This window comes from Wyeomyia smithii, chromosome 2 (assembly GCF_029784165.1).
Source record: "Wyeomyia smithii strain HCP4-BCI-WySm-NY-G18 chromosome 2, ASM2978416v1, whole genome shotgun sequence".
NCBI classification, from domain to species: domain Eukaryota; kingdom Metazoa; phylum Arthropoda; class Insecta; order Diptera; family Culicidae; genus Wyeomyia; species Wyeomyia smithii.
In genome coordinates, this window is record NC_073695.1 from 177,319,627 (window position 1) to 177,336,984 (window position 17,358).

The 17,358-nt window shown below is 41.8% G+C and overlaps 2 protein-coding genes across 3 annotated transcripts; both read left to right on the forward strand.

Annotated features, from left to right (window-relative positions):
• Window positions 1-4,780: 4,780 nt before the first annotated feature.
• On the forward strand, window positions 4,781-6,364 carry LOC129720704 (uncharacterized). Its single transcript, XM_055672303.1, has 3 exons — window positions 4,781-5,125; window positions 5,206-5,354; window positions 5,419-6,364. The coding sequence occupies exons 1-3, from the start codon at window positions 4,952-4,954 to the stop codon at window positions 5,537-5,539; spliced, it is 444 nt and encodes a 147-aa protein (XP_055528278.1). The 5' UTR covers window positions 4,781-4,951; the 3' UTR covers window positions 5,540-6,364.
• Window positions 6,365-10,465: 4,101 nt separating this feature from the next.
• On the forward strand, window positions 10,466-16,405 carry LOC129720702 (uncharacterized transmembrane protein DDB_G0289901-like). 2 transcript variants are annotated; one of them, XM_055672300.1, is made up of 6 exons: window positions 10,466-11,394; window positions 13,469-13,563; window positions 13,631-13,716; window positions 13,775-15,261; window positions 15,427-15,746; window positions 15,806-16,405. In XM_055672300.1, exons 2-6 carry the CDS (start codon window positions 13,492-13,494, stop codon window positions 16,361-16,363), a joined length of 2,523 nt encoding a protein of 840 aa, XP_055528275.1. In that variant the 5' UTR covers window positions 10,466-11,394; window positions 13,469-13,491; the 3' UTR covers window positions 16,364-16,405. The 2 variants fall into 2 exon arrangements, with proteins under 2 accessions (XP_055528275.1, XP_055528276.1); XM_055672301.1 differs by lacking the exon at window positions 10,466-11,394 and adding an exon at window positions 11,780-13,017.
• The last annotated feature ends 953 nt before the right edge of the window (window positions 16,406-17,358 follow it).

Sequence of the window (17,358 nt, forward strand, 5' to 3'; positions counted from 1 at the left end):
GCTAAAATATTGAATATTTGTATTACTATTTTACCGAAACTTCGACTTCTCTTTCTAAATTCTCATTTTTGCTAAAACATCTTTAAAAAAAACCATCTATCAAAAACCCTGATTTTGCTGAAAAATTTCAATCATTTACTTCTGCTTCTTCTTGTTATCCAGAATTAGAGCTCAGCCGACTCGTTGCTGCTTTGTTTATTTGACATCAACTTCGCAGCTAACTGTTAGAGTACAGGTCAAGTAGGGAACTAACGTTTACGAAACTCATTGTCACCAGTCACTTCCAAGTTGAGATTCAAACATACGACGACTGGCTTGTTAGATTAGTGTCGTATTTCTAGAGCAGTGGAGAGGCAATCATTTACTCCCTAGTGTCCAAGCCCACCTATAGACGGGCTTCTCTGAAATCACTTACTTGCTTTACTTTTAAGGCGATAGACCGATTATCGATCCAATGCCGAATCCAGAATACGTCGCCATGTCCCTCGGTCTTGGGCTGCTATCCTCCAATCGCCCCTAACACCTATTTCACGTGCATCCTCGTCGACAGCACACATCCAACGAGTGCGGAGTCCACCCCGAAGTCGACGACCTCTATCAGGATTCCTGCTAAATATAGCCTTCGCTTGACGCTCATCCGGCATTCTCGCTACATGCTCAGCCCACTGAAGCCTGCCGTGTTTAATCCGCTTGACTATATCCGCCGATTTGTATGCCTGGTACACTTCATGGTTCATGCGTCTGGATTGAACGCAAGATTCAAGGATTGAACGCAAAATCCTACACTCAAAAACACCAAGAGCTCGCCGATCAGCCTCTTTCAGCGTCCATGATTCATGGCCGTAGAAAGCCACCGGAAGAATCAGTGTTTTATAGAGTGCAAGTTTAGTACGGATTTGCAGACTGCGGGACCTTAGCTGGTTACGTAATCCGTAAAAGGCCCTGTTTCCGGCTGCTATCCGCCTCTTTATCTCACGGCTAACCTCGTTGTCACATGTCACTAATGTTCCCAGGTAAATAAAATCGTCGACTACTTCGAATGTTTCCCCATCTAGCACCACCGCAGCACCAACCTCCGACGGACTACCACGCACTCTGCCAGCCACCATGTATTTCGTTTTGGCAGAGTTTATGACAAGCCCTAATCTCGCAGCTTCCCTCCTGAGAGGTCCGAAGGCCTCTTCCACAGCTCTACGGTTGATACCAATGATGTCGATATCGTCCGCAAAATCGAGAAGCATGTGCGACTTCGTAATGATGGTGCCGCTTCTCTGCACACCAGCTCTCCGTATAGCACCTTCCAATGCGATGTTGAACAATAAGTTCGACAGCCCGTCACCCTGCTTCAAACCATCTAACGTCACGAACGAGTCCGATATCTCACCGGCTATCCTGACGCTTGATATAGAACCTGCAAGAGTGGCACGTATCAGCCTAATCAGCTTTGTTGGGAAGCCATGTTCGGTCATAATCTGCCATAACTCATTTCTCCTAACTGAATCGTACGCTGCCCTGAAGTCTATGAACAGATGGTGCGTCTACAAGTTGAGTTCTCGAAATTTATCGAGGATTTGTCGCAAGGTAAACATTTGGTCCGTCGTGGAGCGTCCCCCTCGAAAACCGCATTGGTACTCGCCAACAAAGGTCTCCTGCAACGGCCTCAGTCTGTGGAACAGAATGCGGGAGAGAATTTTGTACACGGTATTGAGAAGAGTTATGCCCAGATAATTGCTACAGTCCAGGTGATGACCTTTTTTGTAGATCGGGCATATGAGACCCTCAAACCAGTCCGAGGACAATTCTTCATCAGACCACACACTCAGCATGATCCGATGGATGGCACGATACAGCTGTTCGCTCGCGACTTTAAAGAGTTCGGCGGGAATGCCGTCCTTCCCGGCTGCCTTGCAGTTTCTCAGCTCTTTCACTGCTTTCTTCACCTCGTCCATGGATGGTGGATCCACAGCTTGACCATCATTCTCAATAGTCATCCTGCTCCTTTCGACTCCACTGTTTCCCTCACCGTTCAACAGCACACTAAAGTGTTCCTTCCAACGCCTGGCCACCTTTGTTTTATCGGTTATCAGGTTTCCCTCCCTATCGTTGCACATGACAGGGGCTGACACGTTTCGATTCCTGATTCCGTTGACCTTCTTGTAGAAGCTCCTCGCATCGTGCCTGGAGAAGCAACCTTCGCCTCCGCAAGAATACGCCCCCAATGCTGTCGTTTCTTCCGGCGATGGAGTCCCTTTTCAGTGGCTCTAGCATCTCGATATTTGCCGTGGCCAACATGTGACCCCTGGCGCGGTTTTCTCCTCCGTCACTCGCTGGCCCTCAGCGTCAAACCACTCATTGGACGCAGCTGCCGCAGTTGTACCCAACACTTCTCGCGCTGTAGTGCTGATCGAACTGTAGATGTACCTCCACTGTTCAAACAGCTTCCCTTCATTTTTTTTTTCAATCCGTTCATCAACCTTCTGCGAGTACTCTGCAGCCACTCCTTCAGTTGATAGCCGCATGATGTTCAGCTGCATCCTCCTCGTTGCCTTGGATTTCAACACGTTGGACAGCCGGGCGCGGATTTTGGCTACTACGGGATAGTGATCCGAGTCAACGTTCGGTCCTCTGAACGACCTCACGTATGTAACGTCTGAAAAGTGCCGTCCATCAATCAGAACGTGGTCAATTTGAGAGAAAAGCTCTCCATTTGTGTGCTTACGTGCTTACGTATGTTCCGGCGTGCAAAATAAGTGCTACAGATGGCCATCCCCATAGCTGCAACGAAATTAACAAGCCTCAGGCCATTGGCGTTCGTAGTAGAGTGGAAGCTTTCCCTACCAGTTACGGGGCGGAAGAAGTCTTCCTGCCCGACCGTGCATTTGCATCTCCGATGACAATCTTTATATCGTGTCCTGGGCACTCATTGTATGTCTTTTCCAGGAGCTCATAGAACTCCTCCTTTTCGTCATCGGGTTTCTCGTTTGTCGGTGCGTACACATTTATTAGGCTGTAGTTGAAGAATTTGCCCTTAATTCTCAACACGCATATACGGTCACTGATCGGCCTCCATCTAATGACAGGCTTCATCTGTTTTCCAATTAGCACGAAACCGACTCCTCTTTCTGCTTTCACGCCCCTGCTATAGTAGATGTGGTACTTAAATGAAGTGTCTGCAATAGGGTCTACTGCTCGGAATTCGCGTTCTCCCGATTTCGGCCACCGCACCTCTTGGATAGCTACAACCTCCACATTCACCTTCCGCAGCTCTCTAGCCAGGATACTTGCGCGTGCCGGTTCGATAAAATCACTATAATTCCTTATAAAATCACTATAATTCCTTATAAACATGTTTTAAGTATTTATTAATGATTTATAGAGATTTGGGCACTAGACCTTACCTCACCATTTAACAATAACGACGGGTTTGATTCGGAGAAAATTTCGTGACACACATGCACAATTTCACACACTTTTTTCAAACTGTTTGTTTGTCGCTTGTTAGTCGGTTCTCTGCGAAACAGTGTCATTCGGCCAAACTTTAACTTCAGGACTTTACACACTTAACTGCATTATGCTTTCTCGGTAAAGTGAAATACCGAACTATTTTAAATATTTTAGTTTACCGTTGTTCGGTAAAAAATTACTGAGGAATCGGAAACCGAAAGTGTTTACCGGAATACCGTAAACTCGTTTCCCTGCAAAACCCGTAAATCCGAAAATTTCCGAGCTCAGTAAACTGAAATACCGAATCTCTGAACTTTTAACCAAGATTTCGTCGAACAAAAAAATCTCTTACCGACATTCCGAAAAACTGAACTGTCAAAATAACGAGTGCTTCACTAACAGTTTTTCGTGCTTCGGTGTAGGAAGAAAAAGAGAAAGTTTCGCGACTCATTATTTTTATAGAGAATTCTTCAATGTTCAGATTAACTATTTATTCTCAGATCTTGTTTTTTGCTGCAAAGAATATTTGAAAAAAAAAAAACGATTAATTTTTCATTCACCCAATTTTATAGGTTATCAACTCACTTTGCAGGATGGAAGTTGCAGAGTGATAGATGTTACTTTATTTCCTGTATGCAATACAACTCTCCAGTTTGTACCAATGCTGTGTGTAGTTGAATCAACGAAGTGAAGGCTTTTTTTTGCTCGTCACCTTCTAACAGTTGTGAAGGCGTAGCACAATTTTTCGTCGAAATTTTTTGAACAAAAAGGGCCCCACGAAAAATCTGCACCGGGTCCCCCAACGCCCAAATTCAGCCCTGACTGGGGTGACCTTGCGCATTTCGTTTCGAGTAACTCGAACAAAACTATTTAAATGATCGCTGGTGGGCGTTGTGTTTCGTTTTTCATATTTTTTTCGACTTTGTGGGTTAGATGAGCCGAAGGACAAATGACAATAATGGCAGCTCCTTTTTAGTTTAAGGTGAATCGGGACGTGGTCGCGATCAACTCGAATTTTGCAATCTAATTTTTTATTGATTTATGAAGACTACGTACATGAAACTTTGATCAATTGTTTTCACAACTGTTGCATGCCTGAAGTAGCAATTTGAGTGCTGTTTATTTAGTGGAAGCCGAATTTTTTACCATCAAAATACAGAAGTAAAAGGAACTCTAACCTCAAAATTGTATAGGAAAAGGCCACAATCCCGATTCACCTTAAGGCAAAACTGGCAGTATGTGTCGTACTGGAAAATAGTGAAAATCGTTCGAATGGAGCTGCACAATGCCACCCCTGGACTGTACACATGAAAAAAAACAAATTGGGTTGGCAGCATCGTAACTCCGTCAGAAAGAATAAATCCTTCGGTGTTGTATATCTGTTGGTCTGCGCCTGTAAAAATATCGATTATATCGACTTCGATGCTATCGCCCAATATCGTCAACAAATCGTCCGAAAAGAGAATCGCGAGTTTATAGATATTTTAGCAACCGATAGAACTCAACAATGAATTACTTAGAGAATTTGTCCATTTATTTCGGCAATCTATCCTGTTTTTATATATTTAGTTTAATAACATCTGTTGCAATAGTTGTGCTGACAATTTATATGGGTATAGCTACGCGTTTGACGACCGTAACAACCGATAACATGGAAGCTCGAGGAGGATCTTCAAAAGAGGTAATTTTCAAGGTCATGCGTACTGTCGGTAAACAACATTGTAGTTGATACACGAAAATTCGTTTTGAAAATATTTGCAGAAACTCATTGTTACCAGTAGCAGCGCTGACGAAAGTGAAGATAGTGATACAAATGATATGAGAATTGAATCAGTTCGGCAACTGAAAACTGCAAAGTTAAAGTCTTTGGAAAACACGTTAACCGAAGAGCAGAAGGAAGTAGAGAAACAGTAACTATCAATAGTTTAAATCTTAGAAAACTAATACAATAAATAATAACTCGTCTATTTGCAGAATAGAGAAGGTTCAATTGGCAGCCATATATGATCTTCTAAAGAAGCAAAACGAAGAATTTTGTATGAATTCTAATTTAAACGAAGATGAACTCCAGGAGCAACTTAGCTTATACAGGTGAAAAGGAACCGATGCGACGCGCTAACAATATATATTGCGCTAGGTACTTTAAGTATGTTGTAACGTAGAGTGATCATCAGTTTTTTTCTAGTCATAGAAAAGTAATTTACGCGATAAGCAAAACTCAAAAAGTAAGTGTTAGTCAGTAAGTTTCAAAATTTAAATGAGTGTTTTTCGACATTTTTCTGTGTGCCAGGAAAAAATTACTTCTTCAGTGATAAAAACGAGCAATTTGATAACATTTTTCATGGATATTTCAAGATTTTACTGAACATTTGATACAAAATTTTAGTTTTTTAAACAAAGTTACCATTGGACTTGGCGAAAGTCGCTTGACAAGCGAATAACATCTGAAATTTTAATTAGGTCATATCTTAAAATATAAACAAGCCGACCTGGAGTCTGTTTTCGTATGCTACTGTTGCAGATAATAAATGAAAAATCATATCTAAATATTCAGCCTCATTTTCATTTTTGTAGAAAACTAAATTAGAATCATATTTGTTTTCAATTTTTCGTTTGAATTTATTTTAACATACGATCTCTAATATTCCGACTCAATCGAAAAATTAGATTACTATTTTGAAATCAGACATAAGTTGGACACGACCTAAAACACATATAAGGGTGGTAATCAGGTGTAAATTTCACAGTTTTTTTTGTTTCTCCGTTTAATTTACTGTTAAATTAGCTAACCTCTCTACACAAACCAATTGTTTCTACCTTTTGCTTAAAGTGAATAATACATCACGTAAATGGAATGCACCGGTCTTGAAGCAAGCATCTTTTAGTATAAGAAAAAATTAGCTAATCTTTAGATTGATTGTGAAGTAAAAATTACTTACATTAGAAACAAAACTAAAGAGCATGAAAATTATTACTTTATCACAAAGCAGTCATACTTTTGCAGGATCAGTAACTTACTACTTGGTGACGGCTTTATTGGAGGGTTACCGGTAGTTAACTCGATGAAGCATACAAGATTTATTATGGTAGAATAGTGATCATACAAAATAGTGTTTGATTTCCTATAACCATATAATTTTGCTCGGAACGAATTCCAGTTCATTGGCAACATAAAAACTTAAATAAAACAAGATGCCAAAAAAGTTTTACACACTTCTGAAATCTGGGAAAATCCCGATGTTCGTTGGTCTAGTTTGCTGGTAATATTAGGAAACTAGGAAACTTTTCCAATAAAATAAAACCGGTTGCGTCAAGAATGAATCATTTTTCGTAAAGTTATGGCTATTTTCAAATTGACAAAGTTTTTCCTGTTTCAATCATTTTGTTTTTTTCCTGTATGAAATAAACTCCAACGACCTTCTTTTCGACTCAAATGATAACAGTTGCGCGGTGCGAATCGAGTAACTTTAACGACGAAATTCAAATAACAAAACGCCCAGTGTTTGTTGAAGTGGCTATGCTACGTTACGATGTTGTTATGTTTTATACTCCTTTACTGTGGTTGAAAATTCCATGACCTACAGAAAACGTCAAGATGGGCTGCGTGCACTGTCCCTCATTACCGCTCATGGAAAGCTGAATAGGTAGCCGTATACCATGTGATGGATTAATTGCTGGATTTCTCAAAAAATACATCATGTATTAACTTCATATCTAAAGTTCTAGAGTTTCTCAAAATACTACTCTCTAGAGACTATCTTTAGACATTATCATTCTATTTTTCTTCTTTAAGAAATTAGCGACAGCGTCGCCCTAGCGGTGAAGTTTTGGACTACATAGTCATTACCAAAAGGTGGTCCATAGTTTTAGAATCAACTTTAGAGAAGACATCGTTCATCTAGGAGGCAACCCTCAGGAGTTATTAATTTCGCCCTGATTTTAGTCCTTTCCGATCACTGTGCGGAGGAGTGGATGGAAGGTATTGTATGTCCATCTACGAAAAGGGCGACAAGCTGGAGTGCTGCAATTACCGGACAACTACTCTGCTGAACGCCGCCTACAAGCTACTCTCCCAAATACTCTGCCGTCGGCTATCATCATTTGCCCGCGCCACCAAGGATCAGCGGTTCGGTAAGTTATGGAGAAATGCCGCGAATCCAACGTGCCCACACACCACTTATTCATCGATTTCAAACCGACATACGAAACAATCGATCGAGACCAGCTCTGACAAAATATGCACGACTACGGATTTCCGGACAAACTAACGTGGTTGGTCAGAGCGACGATGGATCGAGTGATGTGTGTAATCCGAGTATCGGGGGTACTCTCGAGCCCCTCTGAAATCCAAAGAGGTTTAAGGCAAGGTGATGGTCTCTCGTGCCTACTGTTTGACATTGCCCTGGAAGGTATTAGAAGAGCGGGGATTAACACGGGTGGCACGATATTTCAAAAGTCGGTTCAACTGTTTGGCTTCGCCGACGATATCGACATTGTGGGTCGGGCCTTTGTGAAGATGGTGGATACATCGGACTAAAGGCCAAACCTCCCACCTCGAGTTCGATACCAGCAGAGAAATTCAACGGCGCATTATGGCAGGAAATCGTGAATACTTTGGTCGCTCCGATCGAGTAGAATTCGTCGCTGCTCCAAGTTAGCCAGAGCAGGTGAACTGCATCCATGGACCGAGTGGAATGGAGACGACTCTCACGTACAGCAAAGGCCACACCACGGCTTGAAACTGTTTGGTACGGTAAGGTATATGAAGCGGGATGATTCTCGTTTTCTTGTTATCTCTGGAAGCATTTTTTTTTTCAATTTAATCATCCAACGGTTTTCTCGAGTTTTGTCGTTGCATGAAACTGGCAGTTAGTCTGTGTACATTTTATTTACAAGAAATAGTCTTAGAGTCTCGTTAGTAAACGCACCAAAAATAAAGAATACTGTAGGCAAATGTACAATGTTAGTTGCAGGTCCGTTAGGCGTAAGGCGACGTACACAAATTACGTAACGCTAAAAATCTAGATTGCAGACCCCCTACCCCCCTCCCCCCTATGTAACGATAAGTAACGTTCGACATGACTCCCTCCCCTAAAATTACGTAACGGTAATCAGCCTGACCCCCCTCCAAAATTTTCAATTTCGAGCAAATATCACAGTTACGTAACTGTTTCTACTACCCCCTCTCCCCCCTACGTAACGCTAAGTAACGCTGATTCAAACTCCCTCCCCCCTTTCATGCGTTACGTAATTTGTGTACGACGCCTAATGTAAAAGAAGCATAAATAAAGCCTATATTCGAGAAAAACGCATCAGATAAAAGTGTTCGCAAAAAAAATTTATGTGTGATTTTCTAGAAACTTTCAGGGAATGAACTAATACATATGAATTTTGTTTCGGCATAATTACTTTGGCAACATCCGTGAATTATGTAACGCAAAAACCCATTTTTTGCCCCCCCATATGTAACGAAACGTAACGCCAACACCAATCCCCCATAAAAATTACGTAACGCTGTAGAAGAATTTGCTTGATAGATTTTTTGTTACGTAGCGCTGGTTTTACACCTCCCCCCCTCCCTATGTAACATATCATAACACCCAAGGATACTCCCCCTCCCCCCTATGAGCGTTACGTAATTTATAGATGCCGCCTTTATTCAATTTCCATCACTGAAAGCCCGTACCCTTCCCTTAAGACCTCATTACATTTTGTGCAATGGTTGAGCCGACCTTTTTGGTCATTTTCATGCATTCTTTCTTCAATTTCAACTCGTTCCTCAACACTTTGGACAAACTTTCAAAATTTGGTCTTAATTATGGTCCAAAATCGTTCCACTTGACGAATCTCTGGTATATTTGGGTGGTTGGCGGTCTGTGTTACAAAACAACGTCTGTACCGCAGACAGACGTCCAAGCTGAGCTCCAATCTTGTGTAAAGTTTTTTTGTAGTAGCTATTCGTAATCAGATAGCGCTACCAGCGACGCCAGCCTCGTGCACCAGCGAAAAAAAATGTATTGTAGCGATAAGGTCACCAGACGGCACTAGTGTACAAGTGATTTATAACGCAATTCTCTTTGAAAATTTTCACAGAATTTTCGATCAATGATGTTCTTGCTTGGACGTCTGTCTGTGTCTGTACCAATCCAACGTCCGACCAAAATTATGGTCCGACCAAAATGATGTCTCGCCTCCGTGGGACCGCAGGAAGGGCAACAGACGTTTCTGGAAGCACTCGGTACTGTAAAGTGTTAGTTTCTCTGTTGATGGTACCCGTACGGTTTACTTAGTTTACCGCATTGGCATTTGGCCAGTATCTTCTTTGCGTCTGCCTTGATGTAGGTTTCGTCATCCATAACCACACACATCGGTTTCGTTAACCACTCCCGATACAGCTTTCTTACGCGGGATTCGGCCGCCGTGTTTTGTTGATCACGTCGGTTCGGTGCCTTCCGGACCTTGAATACACAAAGCCCAGCTCGTTTCATGGTTTACTGAATGAACCAGCCAGAATACTTCGCCTTCAGAGCCGCGTCACGGATCAAAATGTTCGGATTACGCTCGAAATAATCCAACACCTTCCGGGCTTTCACATTCCCAGTTGCCTTCCGATTCATCTCATGGTCTATTCGATTTTCTTCATATTTCGATGACATCTCAATAACCAAAGTCTTGGTGCTACATTCCGTATCGGAACTCGACCTTCTGTTTATTATACACAGACTTCGCAGCCAACTGTTGAGTGTACAGGACAATTGCGGGGCTAGCGCTACGATCCTACTGAAACTAACAGTCTCTCCCGAGCCGAGACTCGAACCTACGACGACTGCCTTGTTAGGCCAGCATCGTACCTCGAGACCAGCTGGGAGTCTCAATAACCACACCGAGTTAATTTTCGCCCATTTTAAATATTTTTTTTTCTAAAGCCAACCTTTTTCGTAAAAATGGGAATTTTCAAAATCCCTTCGTGCATGTACAGGCTAAGCTTTTACGAAAAATTAAAAAAAAAACTTGTTTTAGCACAAGGTTTATTCATGTTACGTTGCACGCCGTTTGACTCGACATTTCAAAGACATCAGCTACCGAACACGGATGCTACTTTTTCAAATGTTTAAATTGTTATAACAATCGTAAATATTTCGTGTACTGTATGTTCGTTGTCCACACTAAATGAATCTTTAATAAAAAAGTTCACAGTGTACGATCGACCAAGCCGCATTGTCCAAGGTGACTGTTTTTCAAATTGGCGCATAAAGACGGCCACCGGATTATTCAAGATTTGCAAATTAACGTACATTAACGTACAAACTTGTTCCTAGCTCTGGTTCGTTTTATATTTAATGAACATGAAACTGCTCGGGTTCCAGGATTGATAATAAATTTATATCACCAGGCTAGAGTGGCTGCTCCTGCTGCATTTTTATTTGTGAGCACACATACAAATGTTTGATACGCATATGGTAAAAGTAACTTTCTCTTTCGTACATTCGAGCCACTTGTAATAATTCACATCAACAATGCTTTAGTCTGACTTTTATTTTGCACTAGAAGGAAACATAGAATTGCCCAATTACCGTGATTTGTCATATTCGTGTTCATCAATATTTTGGCATATTTGTTCATTTAATTTGAGAATCATCTGTGTTCTTTCTTAGCGCTCAAAAGTCTGCATGTATTCGGGTCCCTCAGCATCGTCATCTCAGTATAATCCATAAGGCGATAGCGGCAACCAAAGGTGAAGTGAGGAATACAATCAAACAAGACGATCGGTGGTTTTCCCGTGATTCGGATTGCCATGCATGTTACTTTAGCGAGAAACCAGTAATTCTAACTTTAGTCGCTAGTGAATCGTTGAACCGCACAGTTAAAGTGGAAAGCACCTTCTTGAGTTGTTTTGCTGGATTAACGTTGTAGTATTCAAAAACTTCCGGTGCGACATTGTTCGTTTAGGTAAAATTAATTTTAATAAAGTATCAGAGCGTAAAAATACCCCGTAGAAGTACTGAACTGGAATGCTAGTTGTGAATGGGAAAACCGAATTAGTGCTGGAATCAAACAAGTTTTTGGTGTGGCATCGACTCCTAATTGTATGACCTTGTGATAACGTTCGGCTGAAGTTATGTTAATGATTGAATTCGAAAAACATTCTGCAAGGGGAAAGTGTGGTTGGCTAATTTTTTCGGTTTTACCAGAAATCATAGAAATCACTATCAGTAGTTTTTTTTGTGACGAGTGAATGACAAGAGGTATTTCAGATGAGATGTAATATTTTTGATAACCTCTACTACTTACTGTACTCACCAGGCCTAGATCGGTTAGTATGGAATAAACAGATCATTCAGTTTTCTGTTACGGTAGCATTTGTGTGCAAGTGATGGCCTGAAAAGAGTATTCTAATCCCTACTGTATGAATAGTTAATGTTTGACTATTCAGTTTCACAATATAGATATGCAGCACAATACAGGGACTTCATACAACAGATTAAAATCGGAGAAAATTCTCTTTTGAGTGGGTTAGCCCAGCTGTTTCATTATCGTGCGGGTTTTGTTTAATTAAAACTAAGAAATATTTTGTATGTCAATACATACTCAATAGCAGTTTTTGTTTTTGATTCTAACCTCCGATATGTAAATATTGGTTTGATTGTGATTTTGGTCAATTGATTGATTTAGACTGTCTACTGCGTTTGAGATGCCAGCTTTTTTGACATATCTGTTTACCGTATTTTAAAGTCTGTATAAGTCTGTGTTCCATATTTCAAAAAAACTGGCTTTCGAAATGAGTTTTGCTTCTGGACTAACAGTCAATTCGCAAACTTACATTTTTAAGCTTTTTCAAGAAAGCCAACCTCAAAAATCAGGTTTTTTCTTTTGTCATGTTTCCTGATGTTTTGCTCGGCAGAACACTATTAAAAATTCAAAACTGTTTGCCACCCGAGTGTTTGAATCAGTGAGTCATAGTGAACTCCTACTATAAAGTAATAACAAAATTGATTGATGAAATCAGATTCCAATGCCTTGACAATGTTGCGGATAGCAGAGAGATTTTTTGGCATGGATATGCAGCATCTAGGGTAGAGGTACCGGCTTTTACCATACTTACCATACTTGTATATACAGTTCGGTGAAGTGATGGTTAATTTATTTTGAAAAAATAACACCTATTTACATTTTTAGCGTTACTCGATCAAACTTATACTGACATTAACGAGTAATGCCTTGTTGATACTATAGCGGGTGTCATGTGATGCCAACGTTATGCCAAGTTGCTGCATTGTAGTCAATCACCTTTTTTACAGATGGGCTATGCAACTCCTTACATCCATTCCTCTGATAGTCTCTCTTCTACATTAGATTATTCAAATATAGATATCCAACTCAACCAACAATACGGAGAACAAAAAAGTGACTGTTAGTCGTTCGGTTTCAACAGCTTATAATATATAACGAACCGGGAGATTTTCGCTTTTTTGCTTTGCTTAGCGTGAACTTCTTGCCGAAATTTTTGTGCAGTTTAGGGCTTGTACAAGATTCCTTGTTTCGACGCCATTTTGACATAAAGCGGAGAAATAGGTAAGCTCTCTCTTACATATGTACTTTCATTATTTCTCTAAGTGTGTTTGTTGTTGAGTAAGAGCGCCTCAAAAAAAAAACTAAGATTTTTGTTATTACTCCTTATGCCATGCACGTTGCTAGTTGTATTGACTACTTTCATTTCAACAATTGAAACTGGTAACAAAAACCACTTCAACATCGTTCAGCAGTCCTGAGCCTTGAAACAATGTTTGTCCACGGTGCTCCAGTGATTATATAATCATCTTGTTGGAAAACAGCAATATTTGATTACAAATAAATGAATTTCCAGTACAATCGCATTGATGCCATGTTTTCATTATGAGTCTAACCAAATTTCACTGAAGTCACGATCAAAACTGTTTTCGCGAAATCGAAAAGGTTATCGTAAAGAATAGATTACCGCATCTCACCATTGCACTTGTCACTGATATTTTGCATTCGTATTTAGCATAGCTGCCCTGCGCAAGGAGAATGAGAACTCTCCAGTTAAGCTTACTGCTGGCGCTCAGCCTGACCTTGGCTCATTCGGAGGATGAGGTTATCGTGAGTAATATAATACACGACTGTTTTGCCGGTTTCAATGTTTTATTTATTTCTTTATATTCAACAGAAATGTCCAGATGGCGAATGCGTCAAACTCCACCTTTGCAAGGATGGAATATTGAATACAGATGGCTCGAACATAATTGATATCCGGTAAGAAGAGTTTTGCACAGTTCACAATGTTTATCATAATGCAAAATTTGCATTCTAGATTCAACCCAGACGATCCATGCGAACATTATCTACTGAAGTGTTGTAAAATTCCCAACGATGAGGATGAGGATAATACCGGTATCCAGGAGCCACCACCATCTGGAACTTCCGAAGTGCATGGAACCATTCCACCCACACACGGAAATTTGCAGATTGATTCAGGTCCTCATGGAAACGCTGGTGCAGGAACCGGTGGTGGTGCAAACGTAGGTGGAGGAAATATTGGCGGAAGTAGCGGTCATCCCGGAACGGAACAAATTGGATCTAAACCAACCGAAGAAGTATCAGCTGGGGGAGGCGATATTCATCCTCAGGGTCCGATAGATGGAGCCGTCGTTCCCGGTAAATGCCCCTGTCTTGATCAAATGAATAATAGTGGAAGTCCTTTAGGAGTTGGTTCTACTACCGGTAAACCTTCACCTGGTGGTCAAGCACCTGGAACGATGGGATTTAATCCAAATGCCTCTAAAGATGTAAGTGCTACTGGTTTAGGAACGGGAAAACCTCCTGGAACTACAACAGGTGGAAGCTCCGGCTCTGTATCAGGGCCATCATCAGGTTCTGGTTCGCCCACTGGAGCTACTCAAGGAAATCAACTCGGTGGTGTAGGTCATGTTAGTCCGGGAGTAGGTCCTGGAAGTACCGGAGGCCCCAGTTCAGGAAAACCTCCTGGAACTACAACAGTTGGAAGCTCCGGCCTTGTTTCAGGGCCATCATCAGGTTCTGGTTCGCCCACTGGAGCTACTCAAGCAAATCAACTCGGTGGTGTAGGTCATGTTAGTCCGGGAGTAGGTCCTGGAAGTACCGGAGGCCCCAGTTCGGGAAAACCTCCTGGAACTACAACAGGTGGAAGCTCCGGCTCTGTATCAGGGCCATCATCAGGTTCTGGTTCGCCCACTGGAGCTACTCCGGGAAATCAACTCGGTGGTGTAGGTCATGTTAGTCCGGAAGTAGGTCCTGGAAGTACCGCAGGCCCCAGTTCTGGAGAACCTTCTGGAACTACAACAGGTGGAAGCTCTGGCTCTGTATCAGGACCATCATCAGGTTCTGGTTCACCCACTGGAGCTACTGAAGGAAATCAACTCGGTGGTGTAGGTCATGTTAGTCCGGGCGTAGGTCCTGGAAGTACCGGAGGCCCCAGTTCGGGAAAACCTCCTGGAACTACAACAGGGGGAAGCTCTGGCTCTGTATCAGGACCATCTTCAGGTTCTGGTTCTGACAGCTTTTTGAAGCCAGAATCAAGTTCCCAGGTGAAACCGAGTGGTGGTGGGTTGCAAACGCCTGTAGTTCCTGGAACTTCTGGTACTGTAAAAGGCGACAGTGGAAGCCATAAAGGCTCAGGCACTGTGTCTGATAAGCCGAGTGTTCATGGTACAATTCCACCTACTGTCGGACAAATCAAAAGCACAACACCGAAGAACTTGCTGGCAGGTGGGACGCACATCCAGAGAAATTCTAGTACAGGTTTTGAAAGTGGCTCTAATGGTTAGTAACGTTAACGTTTCGATGCATGGGGTAATGCAATATTGTGATCGATTGCACGATAGTTGATTGCCATTGAGGTTCTCTGCTTGCTCTGCCTGATTTCTGTTTTACATAGTTATTATTATTCACTACTTGTTTTTTAATGATTATTTGCATTCTTTTCAGTTGTTACTCCAAGTCCATTTGGTCCTTCGCACGAGTACAAAGGCTGTGGAGTACGTAATGCTGATGGTGTCGGATTCAGAATAATGGGAAATAACGAGAGTGAATCCGAGTATGGCGAATTTCCCTGGATGGTCGCTATTTTGAAGGAAGAAAAAGCATTGGATCAGATTATCAACGTGTATCAATGCGGCGGTTCACTTATTCACCCTCAAGTTGTGTTGACTGCAGCTCATTGTGTTCAGAACAAGCAACCACGTGAGATTAAGATACGTTTAGGAGAGTGGGACACGCAAACAACTAATGAAATTTATGATCATCAGGTGAATAATTTATTATTTATTATTGATCGTTTATGTTAGAAATTTGTTATCCCTTGCAGGATCGCAACGTCGAAAAAATAATTGTCCATAAAGAATTTAACAAAGGAGCACTTTTCAACGATGTTGCATTACTGTTCCTCGATAAGCCCGCGGAAATTATCGACACTGTCAATACTATATGTTTGCCTCCTCAAGACTATAACTTCGATTTTTCACGCTGTTTCGCTTCTGGCTGGGGAAAGGACGTTTTTGGAAAGGATGGTAAATATCAGGTAATTTTGAAAAAAATAGAGCTGCCTGTAATGCCATTCGCCAAATGCCAGGAGGCACTTAGAACCACTCGATTAGGCAAACGCTTTAAACTGAGCACGAGTTTCATTTGCGCTGGTGGAGAGCCTGGAAGAGATACCTGTAAAGGCGATGGTGGATCTCCGTTAGTTTGTCCAATCCCTAACACCGTCAATCGCTATTATCAAGCCGGAATAGTAGCTTGGGGAATTGGATGCGGCGAAACAGGCATCCCAGGAGTATATGCGAATGTCGCAGGGTTCAGAAAATGGATTGACGATCACTTGACGCAACACAGCATTCCACATGACCGTTATATTTACGTGTAACAGTAACAGATTGGTTAATATATGAACAAATTGAAAACCCTTTTCAATATCTACAGTAATTTTGAACCTTTTCCCTGTAGCCAAGCTGCTTTCAAACTAATTTTTAAGGATCGCATACTGACTATTTTATCACTTATTTTAATTGAGTTGGTTGCTTTACTTCGTAAGTTAATCAACCGAAAAAGTAGAAAACAAAATCACAGCTTTGTATTGAAAAATAGTAAAAAAAGTGATATAGTTTGAAAGGGTTTTTTTTTTCAACATAACCACGTTATGTTTTATTTTATTTCAACATAACATTTTTTGGAAATCAACATAGGATAGGTGAGCCAGTTATGGCAAGTGCACCAGTTATGGCTATATCGCATAAGCGCAATTGTGCCAGTTATGGCAATACTCAATTTACACTCCATAGGCCATAACCGGTAGCACTGCAGGAACTATGCTGGTCGGGACAGAAGGTATGGAAAAGCGGACATCGAGGGGCTACCTTTTATCAGAGCTGTGGCACTACCAACGAGCTTGGGACGGGCTTTATGGTGCTGGGTAGGATGCGCCAACGCGTGATCGGGTGGCAGCCGATCAGTGCGAGGATGTGTAAGTTGAGAATTAAGGGCCGGTTCTTCAACTACAGCATCATCAACGTGCACTGCTCACACGAAGGAAGAGCCGACGGTGAGAAAGAAGCGTTTTATGCGCAGCTGGAGCAGGTGTATGATAGCTGCCCGCAACGGGACGTTAAGATCGTCATCGGTGATATAAACGCTCAGATAGGACGGGAGGCAATGTACAGACCGGTGATAACGCCGAATAGCCTACACGCCGCATCAAATGATAACGGCCAACGATGTGTGAGCTTTGCAGCCTCCCGCGGTATGGTAGTCAGAAGTACCTTCTTTCCCCGCAAAGACATTCACAAAGCCACCTGGAGATCACCTGACTTACAAGTGGAGAACCGAATCGACCACGTTCTAATCGATGGTAAATTCTTCTCT

Coding starts and splice junctions, on each gene's coding strand:
- LOC129720704 (XM_055672303.1), top strand. CDS start 4,952: ATGAATTACTTAGAGAATTTGTCCATTTATTTCGGCAATCTATCCTGT. Junction 5,126..5,205: donor GAGGAGGATCTTCAAAAGAG/GTAATTTTCAAG, acceptor AAATATTTGCAG/AAACTCATTGTTACCAGTAG. Junction 5,355..5,418: donor CAGAAGGAAGTAGAGAAACA/GTAACTATCAAT, acceptor GTCTATTTGCAG/AATAGAGAAGGTTCAATTGG.
- LOC129720702 (XM_055672300.1), top strand. CDS start 13,492: ATGAGAACTCTCCAGTTAAGCTTACTGCTGGCGCTCAGCCTGACCTTG. Junction 13,564..13,630: donor ATTCGGAGGATGAGGTTATC/GTGAGTAATATA, acceptor TATATTCAACAG/AAATGTCCAGATGGCGAATG. Junction 13,717..13,774: donor TCGAACATAATTGATATCCG/GTAAGAAGAGTT, acceptor TTTGCATTCTAG/ATTCAACCCAGACGATCCAT.